General features: G+C 43.3%; 1 protein-coding gene across 1 annotated transcript in view; it reads right to left on the bottom strand.

Annotated features, from left to right (window-relative positions):
• TMEM131L (transmembrane 131 like) overlaps window positions 1–16,923 on the bottom strand; it is a 226,795-nt gene that overhangs the window by 127,371 nt on the left and 82,501 nt on the right. Inside the window, exons 6-7 of the mRNA XM_073576389.1 lie at window positions 14,617–14,733; window positions 11,540–11,650 (exon numbers count right to left, since the gene is read on the bottom strand). Coding sequence (XP_073432490.1) covers window positions 11,540–11,650; window positions 14,617–14,733 — 228 coding nt within the window. The remainder of the gene's footprint in view (window positions 1–11,539; window positions 11,651–14,616; window positions 14,734–16,923) is intronic.

The following is a 16,923-nucleotide window of genomic DNA, read 5'->3' as shown; positions in this document are numbered from 1 at the left end:
TTAGCTCATAGTTTTGATGCCTTCAGAGTGAATCTACAATTATCATAGTCATGAAAATAAAGAAAACTCTTTAAATGAGATGGTGTGCCCAAACTTTTGGCCTGTACCGTGTGTGTGTGCGTATGTGTATATGTAGATATATATACACATATATACACACACATACATACACACACACACACACATACATGCATACATACATATAATTTGGTCTGCTGTTATAGTAGCCCCGACCAAATGTGGAGTGAATTTACTGAACATACATTTCGGTAGGCCAACATTTCGGATTTTAAAATCATTTTTCAAGTTGGTGTTATAAAGAATTCTACTTACTGAGGTAATGACTTTTGGATTTTCACTGGCTGTAAGCCATAATCATCAACATTAACAGAAATAAACACTTGAAATACATCACTCTGTTTGTAATGGCTCTATATAATAGGAGTTTCACTTTTTGTATTGAAGAACTGAAATAAATTAACTTTTTGATGATATTCTAATTTTGTGAGATGCACCTGTATCTACGGCATGTAGGCACCCTATGTCTTGTGCAAGACCTAAAAGCTATAAGGAACCATGCAATTATTTAACATTGCAATGATTAATGACCCTTACTTTTTTTTTTTCTTGAGACACTCCCAAAGATTTGGAGTTATTTTTTGTAATACATGGGGCTGTTTTAAAAAAACTTTTTAATTCAACTTTATTTTTTGAATGATTAGAGCTAATGTACAAAAAAACGCCCTCCCCTAAAAACACTAATTGATTGATTACTGCATAAAAAGCTACTGATTATACAAAAAAGTCCATAAATATTAATGTAGGCACTTCAAGATATAACAAAATTCAAACCAAATAACGGGTCGAATACAGAGGAGAGCCATGATAAAAATATATTTTTATTTAAACAATTAAAATCCAATTTTAAAATAAGCAGAGATGTCACAATAGGGGACGCACAGAGGAGGCACTCAAAGTAAATAGGATGGAATATACGTGATTAGATCAATATGGTATTATATTACATTCCAATTCCTTAGGGAGCAGCAGATTATACAGATAATGTACAAAAGTTAAATTAACACGAGTGTTATTTTTCATATTTATAGTAACTTGGGTAATAAAAGTCTTAAAAATGGTGCTGTAGCATAAGTATTAGGATAGGATTAAGGCGCCCAGAAGAAGCTGGCGGCGAAACGCACGTCGGAGTGAGGGGACGCCGAGGTGACCACCATTAGGCCTGTTTCACACTTTCGTTGATGGCGGACAGTTGACATCCTCCAAAAACGGAAATTAACGGATCCGCCTACGTTGTGACATACGGATGTCAGCGGACGCTAATATGGATGGATCCACCGAAGATTAAAAATTTAAAGCGACTGCGGTCTGGAAGGAGCGAGAGAGAGAGAAAGAGAGAGAAAAAGAAAAAGAGAGAAAGAGAGAGAGAGAGAAAGAGAAAGAGAGAGAAAGAGAAAGAGAGAGAAAGAAAGAGAGAAAAAGAGAGAGAGAAAGATTTTTCGCCGCTCCCAGAACAGCATTTCAGGGTTATAATGCTTTTCGGAGTAAAGCTTCCGGGCATGCGCACTTAAAATTGACGGACCGTCAAGGAAAAAAAACGTTGCAGGGTCGGTCTCATCTGCCCGGGAGACACTAAAATTTTGGCGGATCCGTAAAAAAAAACCAAGATCCGCCACTAATGTAAGGCCTGTTTCACACTTCAGTTTTTCCTGTCAGTCCGAATCCGCCAAAATAGCGAAAAACGGATCCGCAGGCGGACTGACAGGAACGGGTGGCATCGGATCGGCGGATGTACGGATCCGCCGAAGTTGAAAAACTAAAGGAACCGCGCCTGTGAAAAAAAAGAAGAAAAAAAGTAAAAATACTGGCGATGTAGCGCTGTCCGGGAGCGGGCATGGTGACGCGGGAGCTGTGGGCACGGCGGGATCAGCAGCGGTGGTCGCGGCATCAGTAGGTGCGCTGTCGTGGATAATGCCGTAAAGGAGCGGCGATGTGGAGGAGTATGTCGTGGAGGAGAGCGAGATCTCGCGGGACAGCAGCGGCGATGTGGAGGAGAGAGATCAGCAGCGGCGATGTGGAGGAGTATGTCGTGGAGGAGAAAGAGATCTCGCGGGACAGCAGCGGCAATGTGGAGGACAGAGATCAGCAGCGGTGATGTGGAGGGGTATGTCGTGGAGAAAGAGAGAATTTTATCCAGCAGCCAGACAGAAATGCGGGTTAATTTAGTAAATAGCGGATCCGGAGAACAAAATAACGTTACATGCTCCGTCCGGGCCGCTGAGCGGACGCTAAAATCTTGGCGGATCCGTACAAAAGCGGATCGAACGGACGACCATCCGTCAAGATCCGCCGATAATGCAAGTCTTTGAGGAAAAAACGGATCCGCAAGAAAAATGGCGGATCCGTTTTTTTTCAAATCGGCGGATCTTGACTGATGGTCACAAACGGAAGTGTGAAACAGGCCTAAGTCTATGGGGGGAAAAAAAAGGATCCGCCCCTTTTTTGGGGGATCCGTTTTTTTCTAAAATTGGCAGATTTTGACTGACATCAAAAAACGGAAGTGTGAAACAGGCCTTAGCGGAGCTTCCATAGCCTCTCTATATTCAGGTAACGAAATAGCACTAAGTACTTACTACTGCTAATATTACCCTGTCCCTGCCATGGTAGAATACTGACACAAATTTTGTCTGTGTGATTAGCACATGGGTCAGGTCTTCAATTTTGATTTACACTTCTGCAACTATATACTCTAAATGACAGCAACTATCCGAATACTTGTGCTACAGCACCATTTGAGACCTTTATTGCCCAAGTTACTATAAAATGTGAAAAAATAACACTAGTTGTTCATTTATCTTTTGTACATTATCTATATCATTTAAATAATTTGCTGCTCCCTAAGAAATTGGAATTTAATATAACACCCCATATTTATCAAATCCTGCATATTCCATTCTATTTACTTTCCGTGCCACCTCTGTGCGCCCCCTACTGCGACAGCTCTGCATATTTTAACCCCTTCATGACCTTAATAACCTGGCCATTTTTTGCAATTCTGACCAGTGTCCCTTTATGAGGTAATAACTCAGGAACACTTCAATGGATCTTAGCGATTCTGAGATTGTTTTTTCGTGACACATTGGGCTTCATGTTAGTGGTAAATTTAGAAAATTTCGCAATTTTCAAATTTTGAATTTTTATTCTGTTAAACCAGAGAGTTATGTGACACAAACTAGTTAATAAATAAATGTAAATAACAAATATACACCGGCGCTTCCTGATACAATTGATGGTGGATATGTGCAATACAGCCGCTGCTGGTGAATGCCCTGGGTCTGTGCACACCCAAAGGAGAACCAGTGACAATAAAAGAGAGAAAGATATATACACCTGCGCTGGCTGACTATATCCTGAAATGACCTCCTAAATAGGTCATGAACGAGTAAAGTACTTACTTCCTGTAAACTGTGGGGCTGCAGGTGGATCCAGCGTGCGCCACGTGTGGGGATGGCTATACCACGATGGTGAATGGAGACGCAGCACCAAGGAGGCGTCCCTCCTGTAGGCGGTGGTGCAGGAGCGTCTCTGAAGCTGACAGCCGCTGGGCGCGCTGAATGATGGCGGCGCACTCCGGCCAAGAGGCGCCGCCGGCGTGCAGCGGCTGAGAGGGAGGAGGACCAGGTGACGTCACCAGGGAAAAAAGGAAGGGAGCGCGTACAGGTCAAACTAGAAGCCAACGCGTTTCTAAGGTCTACGGACCTTCTTCATCAGGGCTGTCAGACCCTGCTGCGCCCATCCCTATATGTGGCATAGACCACACCTCCCCCCACCGGTCAGCATAAGGGGCATGCTAGATTGCGGTGAATAATCCACCCGCTGCCAATTAAAAAATGAAGCAAAAAATGTAGCGGGGTAGATATCATATAATTTTGAAAAATGCTTTAAAACCAATTTTTAATATAATCCAATTAAAATAGATACCATATAAAAATAAAATATAGGTGCGCATGTTTTCTGAACAAAGCATTCCCTTAAGAATACACACATTGAGTGCATACATTAAAAATCGCTACATGAATAATTATATGATATCTGACAGCCCTGATGAAGAAGGTCCGTAGACCTTAGAAACGTGTTGGCTTCTAGTTTGGCCTGTACGCGCTCCCTTCCTTTTTTTCCTGGTGACATCACCTGGTCCTCCTCCCTCTCAGCCGCTGCACGCCGGCGGCGCCTCTCGGCCGGAGTGCGCCGCCATCATTCAGCGCGCCCAGCGGCTGTCCGCTTCAGAGACGCTCCTGCACCACCGCCTACAGGATGGACGCCTCCTTGGTGCTGTGTCTACATTCACCATCGTGGTATAGCCATCCCCACACGTGGCGCACGCTGGATCCACCTGCAGCCCCACAGTTTACAGGAAGTAAGTACTTTACTCGTTCATGACCTATTTAGGAGGTCATTTCAGGATATAGTCAGCCAGCGCAGGTGTAATTTATCTTTCTTTTTTTATGGTCACTAGTTAATAAACAACATTTCCCACATGTCTACTTTACATCAGCACAATTTTGTAAACAAAATTTTTTTTTGTTAGTAAGTTATAAGGGTTAAAAGTTGACCAGCGATTTCTCATTTTTATAATGAAATTTACAAAACCATTTTTTTTTAGGGACCACCTCACATTTGAAGTTAATTTGAGGGGTCTATATGGCGGAAAATACCCAAAAGTGACACCATTCTAAAAACTGCACCCCTCAAGCTACTCAAAACTACATTGAAGATTATTAACCCTTCAGGTGCTTAACAGGGACTAAAGCAACATGGAAGGAAAAAATGGACATTTTAATTTTTCCAACAAAAACTTTCTTTTAGCCTCAGTTTTTTCATTTTCACATAAGCCACAGGGTAAAATGGATCCTAAAGTTTGTTGAGCAATTTCTCCTGAGTACAACAATACCTCATATGTGGTCATAAATCACTGTTTGGGCGCACGACAGGGCTCAGAAGGGAAGGAGCACCATTTGACTTTTTGAATGGAAACTATGCTTAAATATTTAGCGGTTGCCATGTCGCGTTTGGAGAGTCCCTGTGTGCCTAAACATTGGAGCTCCCCCACAAGTGACCCCATTTTGGAAACTAGACCCTCCAGGGAACTTATCTAGATGCATAGTGAGCACTTTGAACCCCCCAAGTGCTTCACAGAAAATTAAAACAGAGCAGAGAAAATAAAAAAATCCTTTTTTTTCCTCAAAAATTATTTTTTAGCAAGCTAATTTTTATTTTGCCAAGAGAAACAGGACAAATTGGACCCCAAAAGTTGTTGTCCAGTTTGTCCTGAGTACGCTGGTACCCCATATGTTGGGCGGGAAACCACTGTTTGGACGCACGGCAGGGCTCAGAAAGGAAGGAGCGCCATTTGACGTTTTGAATGGAAAATTAGCTCCATTTGATAGCGGACACCATGTCGTATTTGGAGAGCCCGTGTGCCTAAACTTTGGAGCTCCCCCACAAATGACCCCATTTTGGAAACTAGACCCCCCAAGGAACTAATCTAGATGTGTGGTGAGCACTTTGAACCCCCAAGTGCTTCACAGAAGTTTATAACGCAGAGCCATGAAAATAAAAAATCATTTTTTTCCTCAAAAAATTATTTTTAACCCACAATTTTTTATTTTCACAAGGATAACAGGATAAATTGGACCACAAAAGTTGTTGTCTAGTTTGTCCTCAGTACGCTGGTACCCCATATGTGGGGGGAACCACTGTTTGGGCACACGTCGGGGCTCGGAAGGGAAGAAGTGATGTTTTGAAATGCCGACTTGATGGAATGGACTGCGGGTGTCATGTTACGTTTGCAGAGCCTCTGATGTGCCTAAACAGTGGAAACCCCCCACAAGTGACCCCATTTTGGAAACTAGACCGCCCAAGAGACTTATCTAGATGTGTGGTGAGTACTTTGAACCCCCAAGTGCTTCACAGAATTTTATAACGCCCAGGCGTGAAAATAAGAAATCATTTTTTTTCACAAAAATAATTGTTTTAGCCTCCAATTTTTTATTTTCCCAAGGGTAACAGGAGAAATTAGACCCCCAAAGTTTTTGTGCAATTTTTCCTGAGTACGCTGATACCCCATATGTGGGGGTAAACCACTTTTTGGGCTCACGTCGGGGCTTGGAATGGAGGGAGCACTGTTTGACTTTTTGAACGCAAAATTGGCTGGAATAAATGGTGGCGCCATGTCGCGTTTGGAGACCCCCTGATGTGCCTAAACAGTGGAAACCCCCTGATGTGCCTAAGCAGTGGAAAACCCTCAATTCTGTCTCCAATCCTAACCCCAACATACCCCTAACCCTATTCCCAACCCTAATCATAACCCTAACCACAACCCTAACCCCAACACACCCCTAACCACAAGCCTAACCCTAATCCCAACCCACCCCTAACCCTAATTCCAACCCTAACCCTAATTCCAACCCTAATTCTAACCCTAATTCTAACCCTAATGAAAAAATAAAAATATTTTCTTTATTTTATGTGCCTGCCTATGGAGGTGATAAGGTGGGCAGTCATTTACTTTTTTTTTATTTTGATCACTGTGAGAGTTTATCACAGTGATCAAAATAAATGAATGAATCTGCCGGCCGGCATATTCCGGCGGGCGCATTGCGCCCGCCATTTTCCAAGATGGTGGCACCCATGCAGGAGGGACAGCGGGACACCGAGAGGCAGAGCGGGACATAGCAGGTACCGGGGAGGGTATGGGGGGGTATCGGACTGCGGGGGGAGCGAAGGGAAGGGGAGGGGGGGGCAGATCATGACGGCAACTTCCGATCGCTGCCGTCAGTCTGTGGCGGGGGCGATCGCCCCCGCCAGCCGGTGGGAGGGGTCAGGGTGGTGTTTTCAGCCATGTCCGATGCTACTGCAGCATCGGACATGGCTGAATTGTAATATTTCAAAAAAGAAACCAAGGTAGCAACAGAAAAAATGATCCCTAAAACTTCACTTTTAATCAATATTTAAAATCTGGACAATCCCAGTTCATAAGGACTAGGGTAATATTTAAACAGACACCAGAAAAAAAATAGTAATAGATACTCCAGGCCACTAAACTTGCCCTAATGGGCCCTGGCACTCCCTGCCTAGCCGCGGAGGTTGGCACCCTAGTTGTAAACGATAGTGGCGCCCCCGCTCAACGTCGGTGACCCTAATACACCCTACGAGACCCTAGTCCACGACGAGGATACACAAAAAAACACAAACACACAGTAACCACCCGAAAAAAACCCTGGTGGAGAGACTGTATAACGTCTCTAAGATGTTTAACTTATCTCGTACTAGAATCATGGGTATATAAACCCATCCCAGATAATATCTCGTAGTAAAAAATACTGATATATAGCAGCTTATAATGACTTATCTCGTAATAAAAAAAAAAAAAAAAAAGGCTTATGCTGTAAGAAATGACAGACCTGATATAGCCCCCCCAAAAAAAAGGGAAAAAGAAAAAACGTATACAGTAAGAAGTGCAGCCACAGGGATGCACAATCCAAGCACCTCAGGTTACATAACCACAAGAATTATCCACCAGATAAAGATTAGTGGCATAAAAATAATATACACAACGCTTTTTAAATAATGGACATAATAGTCCTACATATAAACAGTGGTGGCAACAGAAAACAATCCCTGGTTGCCAGGTTGCCCTAATACAGAAACATTTTGCCAACCATCAAACAATAGGTCTGTCAGCGTTATGAAAATACTTTTCAGCCATCAGAAGATATGAGGCCCAGCCCGACGCGTTTCCCCCTCCTGGATACTGAGGGTTCATCAGGGGCAAGGAAGGAAAGGGGATTCCATCCCCTCTGGCCGAAAGATCAGTGCAGTGCAATATTTTTGGGAGGTTTTTTTGATTGTAATATTTCACCAAATTTCATTATGTTTTTTGGTGCTTAGGCTGCTTTCACATATCAGTTTTTTGTCATCAGTCACAATCCGTCAGATTGGTCGCAGATTTTGAAAAACTGATGCGACGGATCAGTTTTTTCGCAGGATTCGCTAGACGGATTGGTAAAAAAAACGGATATGTCGCATTCGTTTTTTCACGGATCAATTTTTAAAAACGCCCAAAGATAGATAGATATGGGATAGATAGAATACATAGATATATCTATAGATATATCCATAGATATACCCATAGATTTATCCATCTTTTGATACATCTATGGATAGATATAGATAGATAAATAATAGCAAGGCTGATATTTATTAATGAACAATATTTTTTTATTTAAAAGAAAAAAAAAATGTTTGTATTCTGGGAAGGGGGCAATACCCATGGCCCCTTCCCAAGCTATGAATATCAGCCCGCAGCTGTCTGCATAGCCTTTGCTGGCTATTAAAATAGGGGGACCCCAAAAAAATGATGTGGGGTCCTCCTGTATTTTATAGCCAGAAAGGCTACGCAGACAGCTGTAGGCTAATATTCTTGCCCCCCCCCACAAATGCCAGCCCACAGCCACTCTAGAAATGGCGCATGTCTAAGATGTGCCAATTCTGGCACTTAGCCCCTCTCTTCCCACTGCCGCGTAGTAGTGGCATATGGGGAAATAAGGGGTTAATGTCACCTTGCTATTGTAAGGTGACATTAAGCCCAATTAATAATGGAGAGGCATCAATAAGACGTCTATCCATTATCTTATATGAACAAAGGGTTTAAAAAAAACACACATAATAAAGTATTTTAATTAAATAAAACATGACACATTTTTTCAAAATTTTTATTTTACGCCTATCCAGTCGAAGCCATCGATCACCTGCAAAAGAATAAATAAATAAAAAAACAAAACAATATACTCCCTGTTGGACGCAATCCCATGACCCACGACAATCTACCCTTTAGAGCTGTCACATCAGCAGATGTGACCTCTCTATGGCCTCCGATGACACACTGACCAGAGATAACCCTCCAGCATTGTGTCATTGAAGATAAGCCTCTTGCTTTACGGCACTACAGTGTGAGAAAATTCTCAAGCTGTAGTGCCGCAAAGTGACAGGTGAACTCAGGTGACCTGCCGGCGGCGGAGTGTTAAGCTGGAGTCATAGAATCATAGAATCGTAGAGTTGGAAATGACCTCCTGGGCCATCTGGTCCAACCCCCTGCTCAAAGCAGGATTCGCTAAATCATCCCAGTCAGATGTCTGTCCAGCCTCTGTTTGAAGACTTCCATTGAAGGAGAATTCACCACTTCTCGTGGCAGCTTGTTCCACTCATTGATCACTCTGTCAAAAAGTTTTTTCTAATATCTAATCTGTGTCTCCTCCCATTCAGTTTCATCCCATTGCTTCTAGTCTTTCCTTGTGCAAATGAGAATAAAGTTGATCCTTCTACAATGTGACAGCCCTTTAGATATTTGTAGACAGCTATTAAGTCTCCTCTCATTCTTCTCTTTTTCAAACTAAACATTCCCAAATCCTGCAACCTTTCCTCATAAGACAGGGTTTGCAGACCGGTCACCATTCTGGTCGCTCTTTTCTGAACTTGCTCCAGTTTGTTGATGTCTTTTTTAAAATGTGGTGCCCAAAACTGAACACAATATTCCAGATGAGGTCTGACCAAAGAGGAGTAGAGGGAAATAATGACTTCACGTGATCTAGACTGTATGCTTCTGTTAATACATCCTAGAATTGCATTTGCCTTTTTTGCTGCTGCATCACACTGTTGACTCATATTCAATCTGTGATCTATTAGTATACCCAAGTCTTTTTCACATGTGCTGTTGCTTAGCCCTATTCCTCCCATTCTGTATATGCTTTTTTCATTTTTATTGCCCAGATGTAGTACTTTGCATTTTTCCCTGTTAAAAACCATTCTGCTAGTTGCTGCCCACTACTCCAGTTTATTTATATCTTTTTGAATCCTCTCTCTCTCTCTTCTCTAGTATTAGCTATCCCTCCTAGCTTTGTGTCATCAGCAAATTTAATCAGTTTACCCTCAATTCCTTCATCTGAATCATTGATAAAGATGTTGAACAATACAGGGCCCAGGACAGAGCCCTGTGGTACCCCACTTGACACATTCTTCCAACTGGATGTGCAGCCATTTACGACCACTCTTTGGGTCCGATCACTAAGCCAGTTATGAATCCACCTAAGAGTTGCCTTGTCCATTCCATAATTAGTCATTTTTTCAATAAGGATTGTATGAGATACTTTGTCAAATGCTTTGCTGAAGTCAAGATATACTATATCTACAGCATTTCCTTGATCCACCCAATCAGTGATTCCGTCATAGAAGGAAATTAAGTTAGTTTGACATGACTTATTAGTTATGAACCCATGCAACTTACATAGCTACACACATAGCGACTTACCAGCGATCCCGACAACGATATCAACGTGTCAGGATCAATGGTAAGTCGCTATGTGATCGCTGGTGAGCTGTCACACAGACAGCATCACCAGCGATTAGCACAGCGATGCCGAGTGCGCGGCATCGCAGTGTTCGTTAGCGCTGATGCCATCCCTGTAAAAAAATAATCAAAATAAAAAATATTGCTATTCTCACCTTCCGACGTCCCGCGTAGCCATCCCGCTCCCGCGAAAATGACCGCGAGAATGTCACGGTCTCGCGGGAGCGCGACGTCTCGCGGCCATTCGTGCAAAGGATCACTGGGACCAGGAGCGTGGAGAGAGGCGGGATGGCTGCGCGGGACGTCGGAAGGTGAGAATAACATTTTTTTTTATTTTTTTACAGCTGATCGCTGGTCTCCCGCCTGTCACACGCAGCGATGCGTGCTGGCCAGCGGGAGACCAGCGACGAAAAAAAAGTCCAGAGGTTTCTTGCAGAGATCAGCGATACCGGCAGGGGGGCCGGTCGCTGATCGCTGTTGTGTCACAAAAGTTGTGACTCAGCAGCGATCTCGCTAGCGAGACTGCTATGTGTGACTCCAGCTTTACAATGCGGAGGATTATCTCCGCCATTGTATCACTCGACCCCCTGGAGAGCGGTCGCATCAGCTGATGTGACCGCTCTCCACGTGAGATCGTCGTGGGACAATCGTATTAATTGGATTACGTCGGACACTGAGTATATTGTTGGTTTATTATTTTAATTTTTTTTTCAGGTGAGCAAGAGCTTCGGGGATTAGCAGAATATTGTGAGTATGAACTATTCTAAAAGTACTTTGCTAATTTAATGAATGTTAAAGTCCTAAGAGGTAGTATTATTATTGTGAGAAACTCTTAGAATTCTCTATTATAATAATGAGCTACATTATACTGAATGCCAGTGTATTGTATGTAAAAAAGATATTTCATCAAATAGCTAAAATAGAAATTTGCTTATAAAAATTGATAAATTTTCAAAAAAAAAACAGGCCATTCAAATGACACAAGATACAAAAGTTGACCCTGGAATTCCTCATAGGTACCTGTCTGTTAATAAGGCGAATGATTCAGGTTATGTGGTTTGTCAATAAGGACAAGTGTGACAACTGAGAAATGTCAGAACTTGACATCTGGCATACCTGTGCTTGTGAGAGATGGATATTTGCAATCCGAGGAAATAATACTTCGGTTTTCTGAAAAGAGTTCTTGGAATTCTTCGAGACAGCAGGAAAAGTCCCCAGACCAAACACCTAAAACAGAAAAACAATATATACAATGACGCTACCTGCGTACAAACAAATTAACTCTTCAGTTGCTTATGATTTACACATTTTGTCTCATCACTCCAGCCGTAGCTTTCATTTTTAAATGGTAATCCTCAGCTCCAACTCAGACTTTGCTCACATGTCTGGTTTCATTTCGGTTTACACTATGTTCTCCAAAAAGATTTTATAAATAAAAGTTCAGCTATAGGACATATCTATTTGAATCGTTTTTTTAAAGGAAATCTGTCACCAGATTTTGGCTTATAAACTATGCCCATCACCTTTAAGATTATAAGGGTATGTGCACACACAGTGCGGATTCTCCCGCGGATTTCTCCGCACAAAAACCGCAGCTCTTGGCAGAAAACGCAGGTGCGTTTTTGTCGCAGATTTGATGCGGTTTTTCAGTGTGGTTTTGCCTGCGGATTTGTATGCGTTTTTGTAAGCTAAATAAAGATATGTTATTTAACAAAAAAAATAAGATTTGGAATGTCATTTCTGTCCAACCTCCTCATTTACATTTGTCCAACCCACACTACATTACACACACAGACAGATAACAGAGAGCTGCGGGCTGATGTTCATAGCCTAGGAAGGGGCCATGGATATTGCCCCCCCCCCCCCCCCCCCCCCCCCGAAAGCCCGTAGCCGCCCCATAAATGGCGTATCTCTAAGATGTGCCAATTCTGGCACTTAGCCCCTCTTTTCCCACTCCCGCGTAGCGGTGGGATATGGGGTTATAAGGAGCATTGCGGCTTTAAGTCTCCTCATATCGACATGCTTAGCATGTCATTCTCCGTAAGGAGAAATGATACTTCTTGGATATCGGTCAGACGCCTCTCTCACAGCCAAACCAGATCTCACACTTTGCACTGACGAGGGGCAGTACCCGAAACACACAGTCTGCACATTGAGATTCTGGCTTGGCTTTTATCCTAAGTCATGTAACAAGGCTCGTTAAAGGGTCGACATTGACTTTTAGGATTGCTACTTCCATTAGGTGGTACTAGAGTTCCAGTCCTCTTCCTCTCTGAAGAGACAATTTGCATAATCCGCAGCAAAACCACAGATCTTTTTTAGACCTGTGGTTTTGCTGCGGATCAATGCAAGTCAATGGGTGCAAAAATGCTGCAGATCCGCACAAAGAATTGACATGCTGCGGAAATGAACCCGCAGCTAATCTGGGCGGATTTTTCCGCAGCATGTACACAGCGTTTTTCAATTTCCATCGACTTTAATGCTACTGTACAACGCAGGAGATTCTGCTGTGGACCCGCAGGGCTAAATCCGCTGCGGATCAGCGGTAGGATCCGCAACGTGTGCACATACCCTAAGAATCGGGTGCATGCAACCCTTTTATCCCTTTATATCATCAAAGTGTTTTATACTTGTTGAGCGCTGTATGTAAATTGCACAGTCCGGTCCAATGGGTGTTTCCATGTTGTGATCAGCACCGATTCTTTCAAATGCTGCGACTTATAACCATGTAAGTGGATGACGTCTCTCCCTCAGTCTCGCGTCTGCACAGTGAAATCTCTGTGTTTAAGGCGAACCTGTCCGCAGTTTTGCCCGCTATAAGATGTGGCCACTGCCTCTCAGGGCTTATCTGCAGCATTCTATAATGCTGTAGATAAGCCCCCCAATCCGACCTGCTAGAAAATAAAAAAAATTAAGTTTTATTATGCTCACTCGGGGGGGCGGGTCCGGTGCAGTCTGGTCTGATGGGTGTCGCAGTTCCGGTCCGGCACCTCCCATCTTCTTATGATCGCCGCCCTCCTGCTTGATTCATAGCTCCCCGGCATCACGCTCCTGCGCAGGCGTACTTCTCTGCCCTGTTGAGGGCAAGTCAAAGTACTGCAGTGAGCAGGCACTGGGAAAGGTCAGAGACCCAGCACCTGCGCACTGCAGGAATCTGCAGGGCAGAGAAGTACGCCTGCGCAGGAGTGTGAGGCCGGGGAGCCATGAGGCAAGGAGGAGGGTGGCGTCACAAGAAGATGGGAGGCGCCGGACCCACGACACCCATTGGACCGGACTGCACCGGACCGCCCCCTGGGTGGTAGATAATCCCTGAAAGATGGTGGTCATATCTTATAGAGGCCAAAACAGCTGACAGGTTCCCTTTAATAGGACATAGTGAGGCACGCCTGAGCAGGTCTCCGATTCCGTTGTGCAGGCGTGAGACTTCGGGCACTACTTGGATGACGGAAAGACATCATCCACTTACATGGACTTATAATAAGCAGAGCTGTGTAGTTGGTAAGCCAAACCTCAGACTCCTCAATTTCCCTGTCTCAGACTCCCTCATACATGACTCACTATTGAGCATGTGCGTAAAGTGCAGCACAGATAGCCAAGATGCTCAAATCAGGAACAGAACAGACATTTATAGGACATTTAATAACTTTCCCAAATTATTCTGAAAACATTTACAGCACATCCTGCACTGAACCCAAGTTATTATATATTTAGGAGTTGTAGTCGGTCCATTTTACACCAACTCCACCAAAATGGACATCGACTCTACAGCACTCCTTATAAGGGACCAGGGCAGTGCTGATCACAATGTGGAGACACCAATCAGACCGGACAGCGCAGTTTGCATACAGAGCGGAACATCTGAGGATATAAAGGGATTTCAGGAACCCCATTCTTATGATCTTAATGGTGATGGGCATAGTTTATAAGCCAAAAAAAAAACAAAAAACTGGTGACAGGTTCCTTTTAAGTTTCCTAAAAGGCATCAGTTTGTATCTGTTCAGTCTGCTACAAATTATAGCAAAATATATATATACATACATACTAACATAAAAAGTACTTTACACAGTGCAGCTTCTCATATCATTAGGGAATTTGTTCCATATAAGTTTAGGCAACCATCTAGAAGTCTATACATTAGGGAGAACTAGCAGGAGAGATTGTGCCCTTCCCCAGATGCAGCCGACCCTCCTTACCTGGTAAGACACAACGCCATGTGAAGAAGTGTTTATAAATAATGAACTTTCATAACTTCCTTCTTCATCTGGCAGGAAAACAACTGTAAATGAAGATTTTCCTCTAGCTGGAATAACCTAGATGTGACCAAAAGAGATAAACAGCCACTTATAATTTATAACCTGGGTGTACATGGGTGCATCTCTAGGTGATTATATCTGACTGCCCAAAACCGATCTTACAGAACTCAAGACTGCAGTAAACAAGTCCGACAGCTATTGTTCAGTAGTGTCACATAACACACAAATACTCCAAATTCCCAGGTAAATGTACGTCTGAGCATTCCCTATAACCACACTATAACCTCTAGTGGAAAGTTCAGCTTTTCTTTTTAAGATTTTGCAGCTAGGGTAACGTAAAACACAAATTTCTATGGACCTTCTAACTATAATGTTAGGGAGGAAGGTTTGGTCAATAAGTTACAACTGAATTTCACAAAAATCCTGTCTAATTAAGTACAAGATGGATAGATACATAGATACAGACAGACAGGGATACATACAGACAGACTGATAGGCAGACATAGACAGATAGAAATAAATGTAAAGATGTTACTTTTATTTGTCACAAAAAAACACAATCTTGGTGTATATTACACAAGTGGGTAAAGGTTTCATACACTAAATAACCCAACATGAGGAGCGAATAATTTGTTAGTGACAATATAATAACTAAAGAGATATAACCAGAATCACTTTTTTTCACAAAGCACAGTAAATGTACACATATTGTTATATACAGCCTAAGCCCAACAAAGTTTCTTGTAGCAAAATGGGCTTTCCTGTTCTTATCTGATAAAGCTCACATTTCCCAGCAACACTTGCTTCTCCTCAGTGCTGCAGATCCCTCTACCTTTCCAGTGTGCTCTCGATTAACGCCAACTCTCGATCATCAAGCTAATCTAAGTCTGGTCAAACACATTTGGTGCTATGGTCGGTGACATCTCACACTGGTAATTCCGCATTCATTTACAATTAGCTCTGGAGGCAAATTCTCATGCAGATCAGTGTCCAGCCCATAGTGCTGAACAGCTCATTTACATTTAAGAAATATGTGGATTCCTCTGGAATAAGACATCGGATTGCATATATCAATAGTATCATTTTATTCAGCTTCCTATGACCTACATGGCCATATAGATGGCTTAGAAGGGCTGAGCCTACTGACAGATTCCCTTTAACTTAACTCCATCACTTGTCAGAGGTCAGTGATACATGAGGGGAACAGCTTAAAGTGCTTATCTGATCACATCATATTGACCAAGGTGATGAGACAACATGAGATCCCTGGTGGTCCGACACCTAGCACACCCACTGATCAGCTGCTACTTGCTCTGATTGCCACTAGAGCTTGAACAGCCTACAAAGTGCAGCTCCAATCAGTGAACGCTACACATTAAATGTTTACTTCTGGAACTCGCCAAAGGAAATCCTGTGAAAGGCAAAACTACTCCTAACCAAACCTACCTATCTAGAGTAAAAATAATATGTAGCGGCCAAGACAACGAAAGAGTGAATTTAATTTTAAGGTATAAGGCGATAAGTGGATTTACATTTAAAGCAGACCTGTCCGTCTACATGGTACCATTTCTATTACTTCTCCATGAAATGTATGAATAAGTTGACATCTGGATGCTACCAGTTGGAGACGTAACCCCATACAGCCTGACAATGTCACCTCTGATTCATTAGTGTCAATTCATGTATGGACAGACCTCCTACTGGTGTGACAGGAAGAATGGTAACCAGGGCTGTGGAGTCGGTAATAAAGCCCCCGTTACACACTGCAATATCGCTAGCAATATCGCTGTAAAGTCACCGATTTTGTGACGTTGCAGCGATATTGCTAGCGATATCGCTGCATGTGATACTTACCTCCGACCGGCTCCCCCGCTGGTTATCGCTGATCGCGCGAGAAGCTGCTGGACCATTCCTCGTCGGTCACTTCCTGCGGCGCTTCCTGCTGTGACGACGAGCGACGCGTGGAGCCGGGTGGGAGGACGCAGGATCGCCGCGTCTGACAGGGAAGTAGCGATCCCCGTCCCCAGTGATGTCGCTAGTGAGATCTGCCTGAGTGGCAGCTCACTAGCGACCACCTAGCGATTCACCAGCGATCCTGACCGCGTCATATCGCTGGTCGGGATCGCTGGTGAGTCGCTAGGTGTAACGGTACCCTAAGCCAAACCTCCGACTCCTCAATTTCCATGACACCGACTTCAACTCTGATTCCGACTCCACAAAAATGGACTCCCATTCCACAGCATAACA

This window comes from Dendrobates tinctorius, unplaced genomic scaffold (genome assembly GCF_039654945.1).
Source record: "Dendrobates tinctorius isolate UK_male_01 unplaced genomic scaffold, ASM3965494v1 ptg000008l, whole genome shotgun sequence".
Lineage (NCBI taxonomy): Eukaryota > Metazoa > Chordata > Amphibia > Anura > Dendrobatidae > Dendrobates > Dendrobates tinctorius.
The sequence above is the reverse complement of the archived record's forward strand: the minus strand, read 5'-3'. Positions and strand labels throughout refer to the sequence as shown.